General features: G+C 38.9%; 1 protein-coding gene across 1 annotated transcript; it reads right to left on the bottom strand.

Moving 5' to 3' along the window:
• Window positions 1-4,199: 4,199 nt before the first annotated feature.
• On the bottom strand, window positions 4,200-9,944 carry spp1 (secreted phosphoprotein 1). The gene is made up of 7 exons (XM_079803980.1): window positions 9,774-9,944; window positions 8,608-8,677; window positions 8,467-8,523; window positions 8,309-8,365; window positions 7,094-7,144; window positions 6,123-6,410; window positions 4,200-5,087 (listed from the first exon to the last, which is right to left on the bottom strand). The coding sequence occupies exons 2-7, from the start codon at window positions 8,659-8,661 to the stop codon at window positions 4,722-4,724; spliced, it is 873 nt and encodes a 290-aa protein (XP_079660106.1). The 5' UTR covers window positions 8,662-8,677; window positions 9,774-9,944; the 3' UTR covers window positions 4,200-4,721.
• Window positions 9,945-13,788: the final 3,844 nt, after the last annotated feature.

The following is a 13,788-nucleotide window of genomic DNA, read 5'->3' as shown; positions in this document are numbered from 1 at the left end:
ATGCCAAGCAAGGTATTTTATTTAGCAGAAGTTCCCTTTCAAAGCCTACAGCGAACGGCCGGTTTGGACTACATCCCTGTACATCCTGCTTTAATGACGTCAGTAGAACAGTTTGTTGACTAACCTCCGCCCACAAGAATACGCAAAAAAAGGGCCGTGGTCTTGTTGCTCTCCCACGTGGAGAAGAGGAAGTGTTGCGCTCGTAGAGTGTTTGTCGTCATGTCGTCGAGACCGGTCCAGACGCTGTTATTTTCATCCCAGAGTCAAATCACCTTTGTTTGGCCTTCAGGGACGCTGTACTTTGAGCGTGTTCATCTCCCCGTTATGGTAAGAGGCGTGACCTTTCCGGGCAACGTGCGCTAAGCTGCTGTCGAATCACAACACGGGAACCGCTGGCACAATCAGAACTCGTTACGTATTTCTGAAGGAGGGACTTCATAGAATAAGGAAATCCTCAAGCCGTTTTTAGGATAGTGAAAACAGCGGTATACAGATAAGTAAATTGTGTGAAAAATACTGTGTTTTTTTACACGCAAAACATGAACACATGTTATATTGCACACTGTAAACACAATCAAAGCCTCAAAAAAACAGGAAAAACGGGACCTTTAAAACAGCATAATGGGGCACTTTAAGTGAAAAAAAATCATTGTTTTTAAATGGGGTTTATTATTGGTAGTACTTTGTCTGATGTAAGAAAATATGATTTCATATCATATTAAAGCATCATAGAATATAAATATGTGAGTTCTGTAACTTTTCTTGTACCTTTTTCAGTAACCAAATTAAATAATAATAATAGTCAAAATGATTATTATTTCTACAACTATCAGTAGTTGTAGTAGTATTACCATAGCATTAGTATAAATGACATGGAACCTTCTATATACGATTTTTTTCTTATTCAGTAATGCACAATTCAGATTTTTTGTGAGGTTAAAAATGGGAAAAGTTACTTTTAAAGTAATGGGTTACAATTTTGCTTTATTTCCAAAAAAGTAACTAATTGTGTTACTTAGTTGGAAAGTACTGTGTTAGGTTACTTTTGTGTTACTTTTTCTCACCTGGTCTTGGATTGCTTGTTTGTTTTTTAATATAAACATGTGGACAGGAGGTCATTACATGCGAAAACAAAGTAACTTGAGTGACTTATTTTTGTTAAAGAAGCTCAAATATTTTGTTGTAAAAGTAAAAGTTATGTGTTACTTTACTATTTACTTAAAAAAGTTATATGATTATGTTACTCCCAATATTCCATCCTATGGTATTAAAGAACTTCAATTAATCTCAACAATTTACATCATATGCTACATTGCATTTGTTTAGCATGATTACAGGTTAAGCTGAAAGTCAAAAGATGCATTTGCTGAGTGATCATGAAAAGGCCTTTTGGGATCGGAAGCACATTGCGTGTTACAACATGCAAATCCAACTTCGTTATGACCTCATTGTATTGGTCAGATTACCATGTGAGCGGGGGACCAGGAATTATATTGATATCCATTTATCATTGTTACAATGGAATGGAAGGTCAAGTTTAGTGCATTGCAATTTAGGACACAATATTTTTGTAGTCAGCACATTCGCACATCTCAGAAGTTGCATAAGGTCAGCCAAAATCAGCCAGTGCTTGCCAGATATTGAACGATCCAGTTTTGTTTGCAATGTGCAATAGTTAGTTAAGTTAGTTTTTGAATACACCAGCATTGAACAAATTATAGAGTGCATTATTTTATATCTAAGCCTCATATCAAAATGTGTGGTTCTGCTGGTAGGTTAATTATATTATGGAAAGCGTCTGCAAACATAACCAGACGGTGAGGGATTAGATATGACAGCTCAGTGATTTGAGACGTAATTAAACTTACTGTTCATTGAGAAGAACGTCACATTAGTGGAGCAGAACCTATGTGCACCAGGCTGTTACTTTGTCAACACCAATGTCAATTGTGGTAAAGAATTAGACATTTTATTTAGTATAGTGTTTATTTTTGTAAGAAGCGGCTCAGACTATCTGTGCGCACAGAGCAGGCTAATTACAGAGCACTAGAGACTCACTCAAACTTCAAAGTTTGACAAATATTTGTCTGAAGCCTACACATCAAGACATTGGCACAAGAAAGGCGCAGCTGAGTGATGCATTTTTAGAAGTAAAGAAAGTTTGACATCTCTCCAGGTAAGACTTGTAATTTAGACACAGTACATCACAGCATTCAAAACAGTCATTGCTGTAACTGTAGTAGTTATTTCTTTTTTTTCTTCTGTTGTTTATCAAAGGAAATGTTACAAAAGTGGCTGCAGTTTATATGTGGTTTATAAAGTGTCCAGGGTGGTTGCTAGAAAGTCAGGCCAAAGTCAGGCCATGCTTGAATGTTTTTAGATGCTAGGTTATTGCTTGGGTGTTACTGGACCAAGTCATAAGTTTCTCTTAATAAACAAAATTATGTAAACTGTCATAATTACTGCAGAAATTCCAGAGTAAATATCTTAAGGGACCTTCAAGTCAAAAAAAGGACAGTTCTTATTTTTTCACTCTTTCCCCACCATTGACAAAAATTACGAGATGGTCCTCACTGCAGAACATGAGATCCAGGGGGTGGGGTTGGATCCCGATCCAACTCCTCCCACTTTATGTACTTTGCTATATTACTGCAACAATAGAGCAGCAAACTTCACATACTTTTAAAAATCCAGCATTTAGTTGATCCTGGTAAGCGCTCATAGTCAAACACGACGCCACCTTTCTTCTTCTATAAGGGAATTTGGCGTCAACATTTGTTTCCAGGCGGACCGTTAAAGAAAGCGGCACACATGTCTCCCAGACATCCTGTAGAATTCACACAACCAGATGACAACTTAAAAAATCTTGAAGTGTTTCCAGTTAAGTGTGGCATCAGACATTCAGACAACGGTCTGACGCTGAGACTACAGTAACCTACCCCAACCTTAAACCTACCCCAACTCCACCCCTGGATCTCGATCCAATTTGATATATTGCACGTTCAAATACAACAAAATATTCTGGGGAATGTTCGGAAAATTTTGTGAAAATGATCAAAAAAGCTGTAGGTTGCTGGCAACTTTTTTCAAAAACGCTGGCGGGGAAAGAGTTAATAGAATATTGCAGAATATTACCGGTGCGAGGACAGGACAATAACCTGTGAGATCCACCAATAACAAACCACAACCATCTAATCAATTCCTCATGGACAAAATCATGTCCCGCCCTACATTTTTCCTTGTTTGAGAAGCCGTTCCACTCGGATATATACTATATTGCCAAAAGTTTTGGGACTTCTGCCTTTATATGCACATGAACTTTAATGACATCCTATTCATTAAAAGGGTTTAATATGGAGTTGGCCCACCCTTTGCAGCTATAACAGCTTCAACTCTTCTGGGAATGCTTTCCACAAGGTTCAGGAGTGTGTTTATGTTTTTGGCCATTCTTCTAAAAGTACATTTGTTAGGTCAGGCACTGATGTTGGACAAGAAGGCCTGGCTCGCAGTCTTTTCTCTAATTCATCCCAAAGGTGTTCTATCAAGTTGAGGTCAGGACTCTGTCCAGGCCAGTCAAGTTCCTCCACACCAAACTCGCTCATCTTTATGGATCTTGCTTTGTGCACTGGTGCGCAGTCATGTTGGAACAGGAAGGGGCCATCCCCAAACTGTTCCCACAAAGTTGGGAGCATGAAATTGTCCAAAATGTCTTGGTATGCTGAAACATTAAGAGTTCCTTTCACTGGAACTAAGGGGCCAAGCCCAACCCCTGAATAACAACCCCACACCATGGAAACCAATTCCATGTCTCAGCATGCGCTGACCCCACTCTGTGATTTTACATGGCCTACCACTTCATGGCTGAGTTGCTGTTGTTCCCAATTGCTTCCACTTTGTTATAATACCACTAACAGTTGACCATGGAATATTTAGTAGTGAGGATATTTCACGAATAGACTTATTGTACAGGTGGCAACCTATCACAGTACCACGCTTGAATTCACTGAGCTCCTGAGAGCGACCCATTCTTCCACAAATGTTTGTAGAAGCAGTCTGCATGCCTAGGTGCTTGATTATATACACCTTTGGCCATAGAAGTGATTGAAACACATGAATTCCATGATCTGGAGGGGTGTCCCAAAACTTTTATACTTCTAACTTCTATCTTCAATAGGGAAGAAAAGACACAACTTCTGTATCAGGTTGACTTTTCTGGCTGGTTTAAATATTTTATTTGGCTTAAATCTATGGGATTTTTTGCCTCAACTAGCACCACCAAAAATTGTGCTGTATAAAATTGAACCAAAGGCAAACTCTGTCCATGTTGAATGGTTTACTAGATTTTTATCTGTAATTCTTTAAGGTAGCTTTGGTAATATTTAGACATGACTTTATCTTGTGTATTCTCTGTGCATGAAGAAACACTGCATAACTGATATAGGACAAAATTTATTCATAAATGATCATTCCTTGCATAGAGCAGTATAAAATTACATTTACATTAAGTTTGTAAATAATTGTGCAATGAACAGGAAGACATTGTTGAGATGAAACTGCATAGCAGCAGTTCAAGAACTCGTATGAACCGTGTCTTTGTGCTCTGCCTTTTGTTGTCTAACTCACACTAACATCAGGTGGAGTGAGTCACCAAGCACCATACAATTAATACATTTGCATTCGTTTGTGTCGACAGCCCGTTGAGGGTTTGTGCTTGACAATGTTTACTTTGCGATTATGATGGACGCATCGGTGGTCTGGGTGGTCTCCTCATCCGAATCGCTCTCCTGGCTTTCTGTGCTCTGAGAGGACTCATCATTGTTGTCTGCAGCTCCAGGCGTGGCTGTGGTCTCCTCACTGCTCGGGCTGCTATCTGACTCCTTTTCATTTTCCTCCTGGCTGGCACTGGCGCTTGCGCTGTCGGCGGTAGTAACGCCAGCACTTGCTCCCTCGCTGTCTGTCTCTTGGTTCCCAGCGGGAACGATCTCGTGGCTTCCTAGAGCAGAATGGCGATCGTTTGGCTCCATGTTCTCCACCTCTGGGGTGCTGGTGTCCTCCCCCTCCAGAAGAGTATCATGCACCTGTAGAGCCTGAGAAACCAAAGTGATTCTCATTTGGTTATATTATTCAGTTGTTAATTTGAGGTATCATGCATGTCTGTTGCATAAATGAATATCAATATCAATTCTTATTTTTTTGGAACATTGCAGTATTCATTATAAAAGTTTTTGCGTTCACATAATATTGCCTTCACAGCTCATCTCTTCTCTGATTATACACACTGCTGGCGCGAGGGTGAGATCTCACTCACATGAGATCGACCAATAGCAAACCACAACCATCCAATCAATTCATCATGGACAAAATCAAGTCTCCCCGTACATTTTGTCTTGTTCCAGAGGCCGTTTCCCTTGGATATAAGTCACAACAGGGAAGACACAACTTCAGTTTCATGCCGACTTTAATCAGCATTGGGGAAGCTACTTTGAAAGTCATAATTTAAAGGGTAAGTTCACCCAAAAATGAAAATTCTGTCATTAATTAATTACCCTCATGTCGTTGGACACCCGTAAGACCTCCCATAAGTCGTTATTTAGGTTTTTTTTGCGCACAAAAACTATTCTCGTCACTTCATAAAGTTATTGTAGAACCACTGTAGTGAAATGGACTTTGTAACGTCATCTTTAGTACCTTTTACGGGTCTTGAGAGTGTACAGTGCCAATGGAGGCCTTTCTGAGCCATCGGATTTCAACCAAAATACCTTCATTTGTGTTCCGAAGATGAACGGAGGTCTTACGGGTGTCGAACAACATGCGGGTAAGTAATTAATGACAGAATTTTCGTTTTTGGGTGAACTAACCCTTTAAAGCTGATAAACTAGTCTAGTTGTACCTGACTATCCAATAATTTATCATTTAATTAGAGCTGTATTTTTGCTCATTCAAAGAATAAACCATCCCAATTAGGACGACAAAGTATCAAACGTTAAAACTGCACTATGTAACTTTTTTGTATATATATAGCGATTCCTTCATGAATCCATTTACATGTACATTTTCCTTTTCTACTATCCACCCTGCATATGGGCACATTTTTACAAACAAAAAGTAACCTTTCTATTTACCTTGTGTAGCTGAATCTCTTTCTCCACATCATTGATGTGCTGATCATCATAAGCAGAAGTCTTCTTGCTCACAAATGTCAAGCCGCCCAACTTGTCACTGCTGTAGGACTTGTATGGGGAAGGTAGTTTATCAAAGTCGTTTGCGTCCACATAGACGATGGATTTTTTGTAGTCGCTAGGGTAGCCCATGCTGTCTCCCCGGCCTGTGTTGATGATGGGGCCCAGCGAGGGCTCTACTGTGGATGGGACTGCGGTGGTCTCAGTTTCCGCAGATTCACTGGAGTCAGTCTAAATGGACAATATATGTTAATGGACTATATAATTGACAGTATAAAATTACTGCTAGCATGGTGGATTATATTTTTTGCAGCATCATGCTGGGTAGCACATTGTGAAATGTCATTGTTCAAAAATCCTGCTTCTTATAATTATAAATGTCAGCTCCTTTCTTGGCTACTGTTTAGTCCAGTGGCTCTCAAAGGGTGAGTTGAGACCCCAAAATGGGTCACAGGTCTAGATTTAAAGACCTTTTTGTTTACTTTTCTATGATTACCAATTTTGATACTAAGTTTTCCTTGACAAACACTTTTATCCATAGCAAATCGCATTGCATTTAAAGCATACATTTGATCAGTTATTTCTTTCTCTGGGAATTGAACCAGAACCTTGGCGTTGCTAGTAACATGCTCTCCTGTTTGAGCTCCAGGAAGGTTGCCATTGTTTATCAACTGTGAGCAATGGTTCGTTCTTTCAATGGTTCATGAAAGAAAATGTTCTCCTCTTTCTTCTCATCTGTTTCAAATTCCTCATCTGCCTCCAGCAAATGCAAGAAACAGTACTGAGACTCGCAGCAAGGTCACTTACAATGCGTCTAGACCAACAGAGTGGTATTTTTAGTGCCTGATGTCTTTTATTGGCTATTGTGGGTGTGATGGGTATGTGATGTGGTCAGAGGATGAGTCTTCATTTACCTCAGTTTCATCGTCACTGTCTGTGCTTTCATTGGACTCTGCTGGTGTGGTCTGAAACACAACCAAATGCCTTGCCGTTAATAAAACAATACTGTATTGCTCATGTACATGCTTATTACAACATCCTTAAATAGCACAAAGGTGCTAGTCGATATCAGTACTTTGACATTAAAGTAATAGTTCACTCAAATTACTCTAGTTCATCTATCATTTATTCACCCTTACAAACCTGTGTGCCTTTTCTTTCTTCAGTGGATCATTTTAAACTATTTAGGCTATTAGTCCATGCATTGAAAATGCAATAGCACCAAAAAAAGTATCAATAAAAGTGGTCCAAACGACTCAATTTCAAGTGTTCTAAAGCGATATTGTTGTTTTTTGAGGAACAATGAGCTGTTAAAGGGATAGTTCACCCAAAAATGAAAATCATGTTATTAATTACTCACCCTCATGTCGTTCCAAACCCGTGAGACTTTCATCACTTTCTTCAGAACACAAATGAAGATCTTTTTGATCAAATCTAGGAGCTTTCTGTTGTCCCTGCATTGACAGCCAACCACTTCAACCACTTTCAAGCCCCAGAAAGAATGGTTTAACCTCAGTTTTATGAATTGACGAGTGCTTTGTTTGCACAAAAAATAGTCCAAAATATTAATCTACAACACGTGTTCACAGGAACAACGTCTGCTCTCGTGTCAACAACACACATGCGTCGTAGTGCTCTCGTGAACGTGCGTTGGAGATGAATATTTAGTCAATTAAAAAAATATCTTTATTGTGTTTTTCTGCGCAAACAAAGCACTCACGTCGCTTCATAAAACTGAGTTTAAACCACTGGAGTCACATTAATTACTTTTATGATTTTTTTACTACCTTTCTGGGACTTACATAAGCTGTCAATGGAGGGACAGAAAACTCTCAGATTTTATCTAAAAGATCTTCATTTGTGTTCTCAAAATGAATGAAAGTCTTATGAGGGTGAGTAATTAATGACAGAATTTAAATTCTTGGGTGGAACTAACCCTTTAACCACTCCAAACGAATCAGTGAGTCAGCGACTCGAGAACAGTTTGATTTTGAGAACGAGTCATACAGGCCATATTGAGTCAACCGAGAGAAATGGCACAAGGGTGATTAAATAACAGAATTTAAGGGGTTAACTTTTCTCTTATAGACAAAATGATGCTTTTAGAGGCTATAGAGGATGTGTTTTACCTGCGTAGGTTCTACCTCGAGCATATCAGCAGCATCTTTTCGTAGAATAGGAGGTGGCTGTATAGGACAGATGTTTTGTTAAAATAACAGTTTAGTTTTCTGCACATTATTCATTTCAACACTGTGTTCATTTTGCCCATATCAAATGAGAAACTTGCCTGTTGAACAGCAACAAGTTCTTCTGAGCTCTCTGAACTGCTAGCTGAGCGCTTGACCTGGGAAAAAATATGTGCATTATAATACAAAAATCATAGTGTAAAACTTTGAAGTCAAGATTTCACAGTTAATTATGAACTTACAGGAAGGCAGACGACTGTGGCGATGAGGAGCGTTAACACAATAAGAGTCTTCATTTTTGTGCAAAATACTCTAAAAAGGGAGAAAAACAAAGAGATGCACTGTTACAAAGAACATCAATTTCGACATTATAAATGTAAATATGTTAAAAGTCATTCAAATTTACGCCAACTACTGCACGGTAATAAGAAATGTATTACACAGAGGATTGCCTGTGTTTTACTTTAACGTTCTAACCATAAAATGCCTCAAGAGTGGCTATTTTTGGTATTTACGCATTTACTCGGAAGGAAGCATGCCTTTTAAGGGCACTCAGAATCACGTTGGTAAATGCCAAAGAACTTCCTGCAAGTCCTCACCATGAAACATTTGTTTTCAGCTACAACTACATCGCATAAAGTATAAGTTGAGGTAGCGTGTGTTTAGCGATACCTATAATGATCTCCTCTGGTGTATAATTCCAGAAGTTATATGTAGACTGTAGCAGCCACAATCCCAAGAAATAGCACGCCTCTGGCTCCAGACTAAGTTTCTCATTAGAATCTTCGTTGCTGTGAGCCAAGGCCTAAAATTTGTGGCGTCAAATGTGAAATGCAGCACAGAACACTAAGCGTGGAAGCGTTTTGTTGAGGCTGCCGGCAGAAGTAATGGTGGCAACTGTCAGTCAGCCAGTATTATTATTCTTTTGCATGGAACTTTAATTTAGTGGTTGTGTCGCTGGAATAAATGAGTCAGTTGACAAATTAGTAAGGCCTTTATGTGCCATTGCCGCAACTTCCTCTTTCGTCTGTCAAGTTCATGTTAATCATCTCTGCCTATAATAAACTGTGGTTGGAATCATTAAAAGTCTTCATAACTTCAGTCTTGTACTTGCATTGAGGCTGAACAAGAACTGCATGTTGATGCTTACTTTGCAAGAATTGCATCTGCTCTGTGAATTTAAAATGAGCTACATGATTAAAATTAAAATAGGCTACATGATCCCAATCTGTTCTATGAAAAGTCCTTCATGTGCTAGAACAGATAAACGCCAGACTACAAGCAAGTAAATACATTCCAAGTGAGTACTCAAGCTTCTCTAAACATCTGCATACTGAAACCTTTGATGACAATCGGATTTTAACCTCAACATCCTAAAAAACAAATGAATTGTTTAATTGTGACTTACCTCTTTCTCTTTGAGCAATGTGAAGTCCTTTGGCTGTCAGAGGATAGACTGAGGGCCCGTTTATCAGATGAGATCTTGCAATGTTTTGATGCTAGTGAGAGATGGCTGCTGGTTGGCTTTTAAACCCTGTTCCCTCTGGAAACAGCCAATGGCTGTGAAGCTTGTGATGTCATGAGGTTTACCGCTGCTGTCCCACCTTTTTGCTCCCACTCTTCCTGTGGTTTATATGGCCAGGCAATGCAAACATTCACCGCCAGGCATGACAAGCAGAAAAAAATAAAACCAACATCCTCTATTGCTCTTAGGATCCTAGATATAATGTTGTCATGCTTATTAGTACTATTAACATATTATTCATATACCATGGAAAGACTCAATGTCCACTATAATTGTTATTGTATAATAAAACAGGGCAAATAAATATTTAATAGCTTCAATTAAGGGGGTTTAATGCCTCTGGCTGTAAAGCAGAATGAAGTGTTAAGTGTGTAATCAGTTCAAATTTTGGTAGGGAACAGTGTGTCACAGAAAATCACAAAATGTGTTAAAAGTTTATATTTGGTAGTGTTTTCTAGGCACTATTACTATTAATTTTGCTCATACTTATGGTTAGGGATTCAAATGTGCTTTGTGCTATGAAAATGATTGATATCTCAAATTCTGTGGCTTGTTGAGGAAAAGATTTTTTAAATCAATAAACAAATTAGAAATCAAATCAATAACTGAATTACTCATACATATGCAATGAAGGACAGCATGCAAATAAACAATGGAATGAATAGTACTGAATATATGACTATTATCATGTTATAAGCCAATAATATTATAATTACAATGTATATTATTGTGTGTGTGTGTGTGTGTGTGTGTGTGTGTGTGTGTGTGTGTGTGTGTGTGTGTGTGTGTGTGTGTGTGTGTGTGTGTGTGTGTGTGTGTGTGTGTGTGTGTGTGTGTGTGTGTGTGTGTGTGTGTGTGTGTGTGTGTGTGTGTGTGTGTGTGTGTGTGTGCGTGTGTGTGCGTGTGTGTGCGTGCGTGTGTGTGTGCGTGTTCCTTGTAAACCATGCGTTATTGGAACAAAATGTCCCCAAAAAGATATCCGAAATCCTTGTCCTTGTTGGGAAATGTTTTGGTCTCCATGAGGAAAACCACTTATAAATCATACTGTGGTGTGTTTTGAAAATGTAAAAATGCAGAAAGTGGTAGTTTATTATGATGGGTAGGTTTAAGAGATAGAATGCACAGTTTGTACAGTATATAATGTCTATGAAAGTCCCAATAAAACATGGAAACCCAACGTGTGTGCATGCATGCGTGCGTTCGTGTGTGTGAGTGAGCGTGCGTGCATGTGTGCGTGTGTGTGTTTGTGTGAGAGAGAGAGAGAGAGAGAGAGAGAGAGAGAGAGAGAGAGAGAGTTTTGGGAGATAAAACATACACCACTGAGCTACTTGGATTTTTTAGGTTCTTCTTATTTCAGTTTTTGTAGTAACTATATGTTACCATAGGTTCTAGGTTTAACATAGTTCATTACATTGATATTAGGTGAGATTTATGTATACTGCACAAATGTGTTTCACATAAAACGATAGAAAAACATTTTACAGTTTATTTTGGGTAGGATGATGGTGTGTCATACCAAAATCACATGAATTTCCCATCAGTCTGTATCATTCCTATGATTCACAGTCAGTTTGTAGGAATGAAGTCAGATGCTCAAAATCCCTCCTTCTGTTTGCCTGTATTGTATGGGGAGTGGGGGTTTCAGGAGACCAGACAATTTTTGCATTCCCTTACTTTTACTACACAATTATTCACCATTGACGAGCAGCACATGAACATAAATAAACCTCTGAAAGTGATAGTTAGTGTTCATGATTCATGATTTGCTAAGATATTGAGGTGTACCTCAGGGCAGCAATTAAAGAGACTGAATATCAGTGCTAATGATTGACAGGGTGCTTATAAAACATCATACTTGAAACATCATACATCATTGTATACAAGAATCCTTCTACCAACTTATGGAAGTGAAGACAAAAAAAATTCAAAGCGATTTTAAAAGTGCAAGTAAATGGGGAAATAAAGTACATCAGACATACTAATCGTAGGTTGTCATCTAGAAACATCATCTTGAGAACACGTGTTAAGACATGCAGCATTGAACCGCCATTCATAGTGAAATGTTTTTCATTTCTTCACTCAGGCTAATGTTGTAAGGGGAAAGAAGTCTATAGTTTGTGTCTGGAATTTTTTTTTATGTTAAAATAAGCGTCTTGCTGTCATGCATGGCGGCCAAACCGCCTGTGGCTCACGGATGGATTAACAAAAAAAACTCAGACATCACCACAACTACAGAAACATTCCCAATTCTGTTAGAAATAATCACACAGACTGGTGTGTTTTCACACCATATAGCTTACATATTTCCAAATATAAATATCAGTCAAATTTAAAGCTGCCATATGTAACATTTTTGCAGTAAAATATCCAAAAAACACTAGGCCAGTGTTATCTATTTTGTTCAGTTGAGTAGGCCTACTTACAATGTCCCAAATGTTTCTAACTATTTGTAGATCGTGAGAAAGTTGCTATTTTACCCAAGGACCCGGGACGTGTGAGGGAGTCGCTTGTCAATTGCATCATATCTGCGTTACCCTCGGTTTCCGGTTTTATTTTGCAGAAACGCTTTACTCTTACTGCAGTGTGCAAAAAGTGTCATAGAAGCCGCCGAGCGAATGCACAGAGTAACGTCATAACACCATTTTCAACACACTCAAATGTATCTTATATGATAAACATAGCGGAAACCTCATGACTGGAAAACCGGAAATGGCACCGGCGACTGTGGCATAATACAAGTCCCGCTGCTCCCATTTTTTTCCACTGGCTGTGAGGTGAAGACCACATGTCCCAAGATTCTGCACTCAAACTTGGCGTCATCAAGCTATGCCTTTGTTTTAAAAAAGGCGACCTCTAGTGGGCGAAAAAGTTACATAGTGCACCTTTAATGACTCAAAAAGTTAATTCACAGTCAATTTTGAAGCAGATCCAGATGCAGATCCAGTGACTGTTCTGAGTATCAGCATCTTATACCCGGTACACATTACCGTAAAACTTCAAATAATAGCCGAGTCCCAAATAGACGCCTGTCTCTTTTAAACGCATGGTGTGACGACAGGTTTGGGTAAATAAAGGCCGGTCTCAAATAGAGGCCTGGTCTGTTTTTTAGTATCGGGCTGTATTTGATCTTCTCAAAGCCGTCAGATCGTCTGTTCTATGTTTTGATTAGATTTCACGTGACAGACGGAACCGTTCATGAACGACTCATCCCTATGGCAACATAACAAAGAGGTTAACGAACTTTCAGTCTTCAGTTTTTCTTAATTCTCTCAATACCACCATGGAGAAAAGTATAATTTGACATTTAAGCTGACAGTTGTCAAATTTCAAGCGTGGGTAAAGCTGGATACGGAGCGGCTGAAAAATTCCTTTAATGCTTGCGCGCAGACGTGCGCGTGTGTTTGTGTGTGCGAGGGAGAAGGAGGAGATATATTTCATTAACTTCGGGATGTTATCCTTAGGTATGTGGCCTGACAAGTAGCTTCTGATGGAAGCGAGGATCACCTTATCCATTGTTTCAAAGAGGGAGAGCATTGCGCATCTGGGCGGGATCTGTTAGTGCGAGCAAGGCAGGCAGAGTTAGCGGAGGCTGGAAAAAAAAAGGAGGAATTCGCCCATGAACTTGTAATTGAGAATCGCGGGGATGATGATAGTGATGAATAGAGTAATTTTCTATCACATGATTGCAGTTGTTTTACAGGGTAGCCTTCATTCTTTCTTGTTGATGTGTTTCGGGCAACAAGTTCATATGCTCGATGGATTTTAGCGGTAACTTATATTGTTCTGCCCATTGCTGTCACATCGTTTCGTTTTTTGTGCTGCCAATAATCTAAGACATTTCTTACATTAAATGATTTGTTTAACATATTGGAATTAATTATAAATAAAACGTAATATA

This window comes from Gobio gobio (assembly GCF_949357685.1).
Source record: "Gobio gobio genome assembly, chromosome: 22".
Taxonomy (NCBI): domain Eukaryota; kingdom Metazoa; phylum Chordata; class Actinopteri; order Cypriniformes; family Gobionidae; genus Gobio; species Gobio gobio.
Note: the sequence above shows the minus strand (reverse complement) of the source record. Positions and strands in the feature narration are given on the sequence as shown.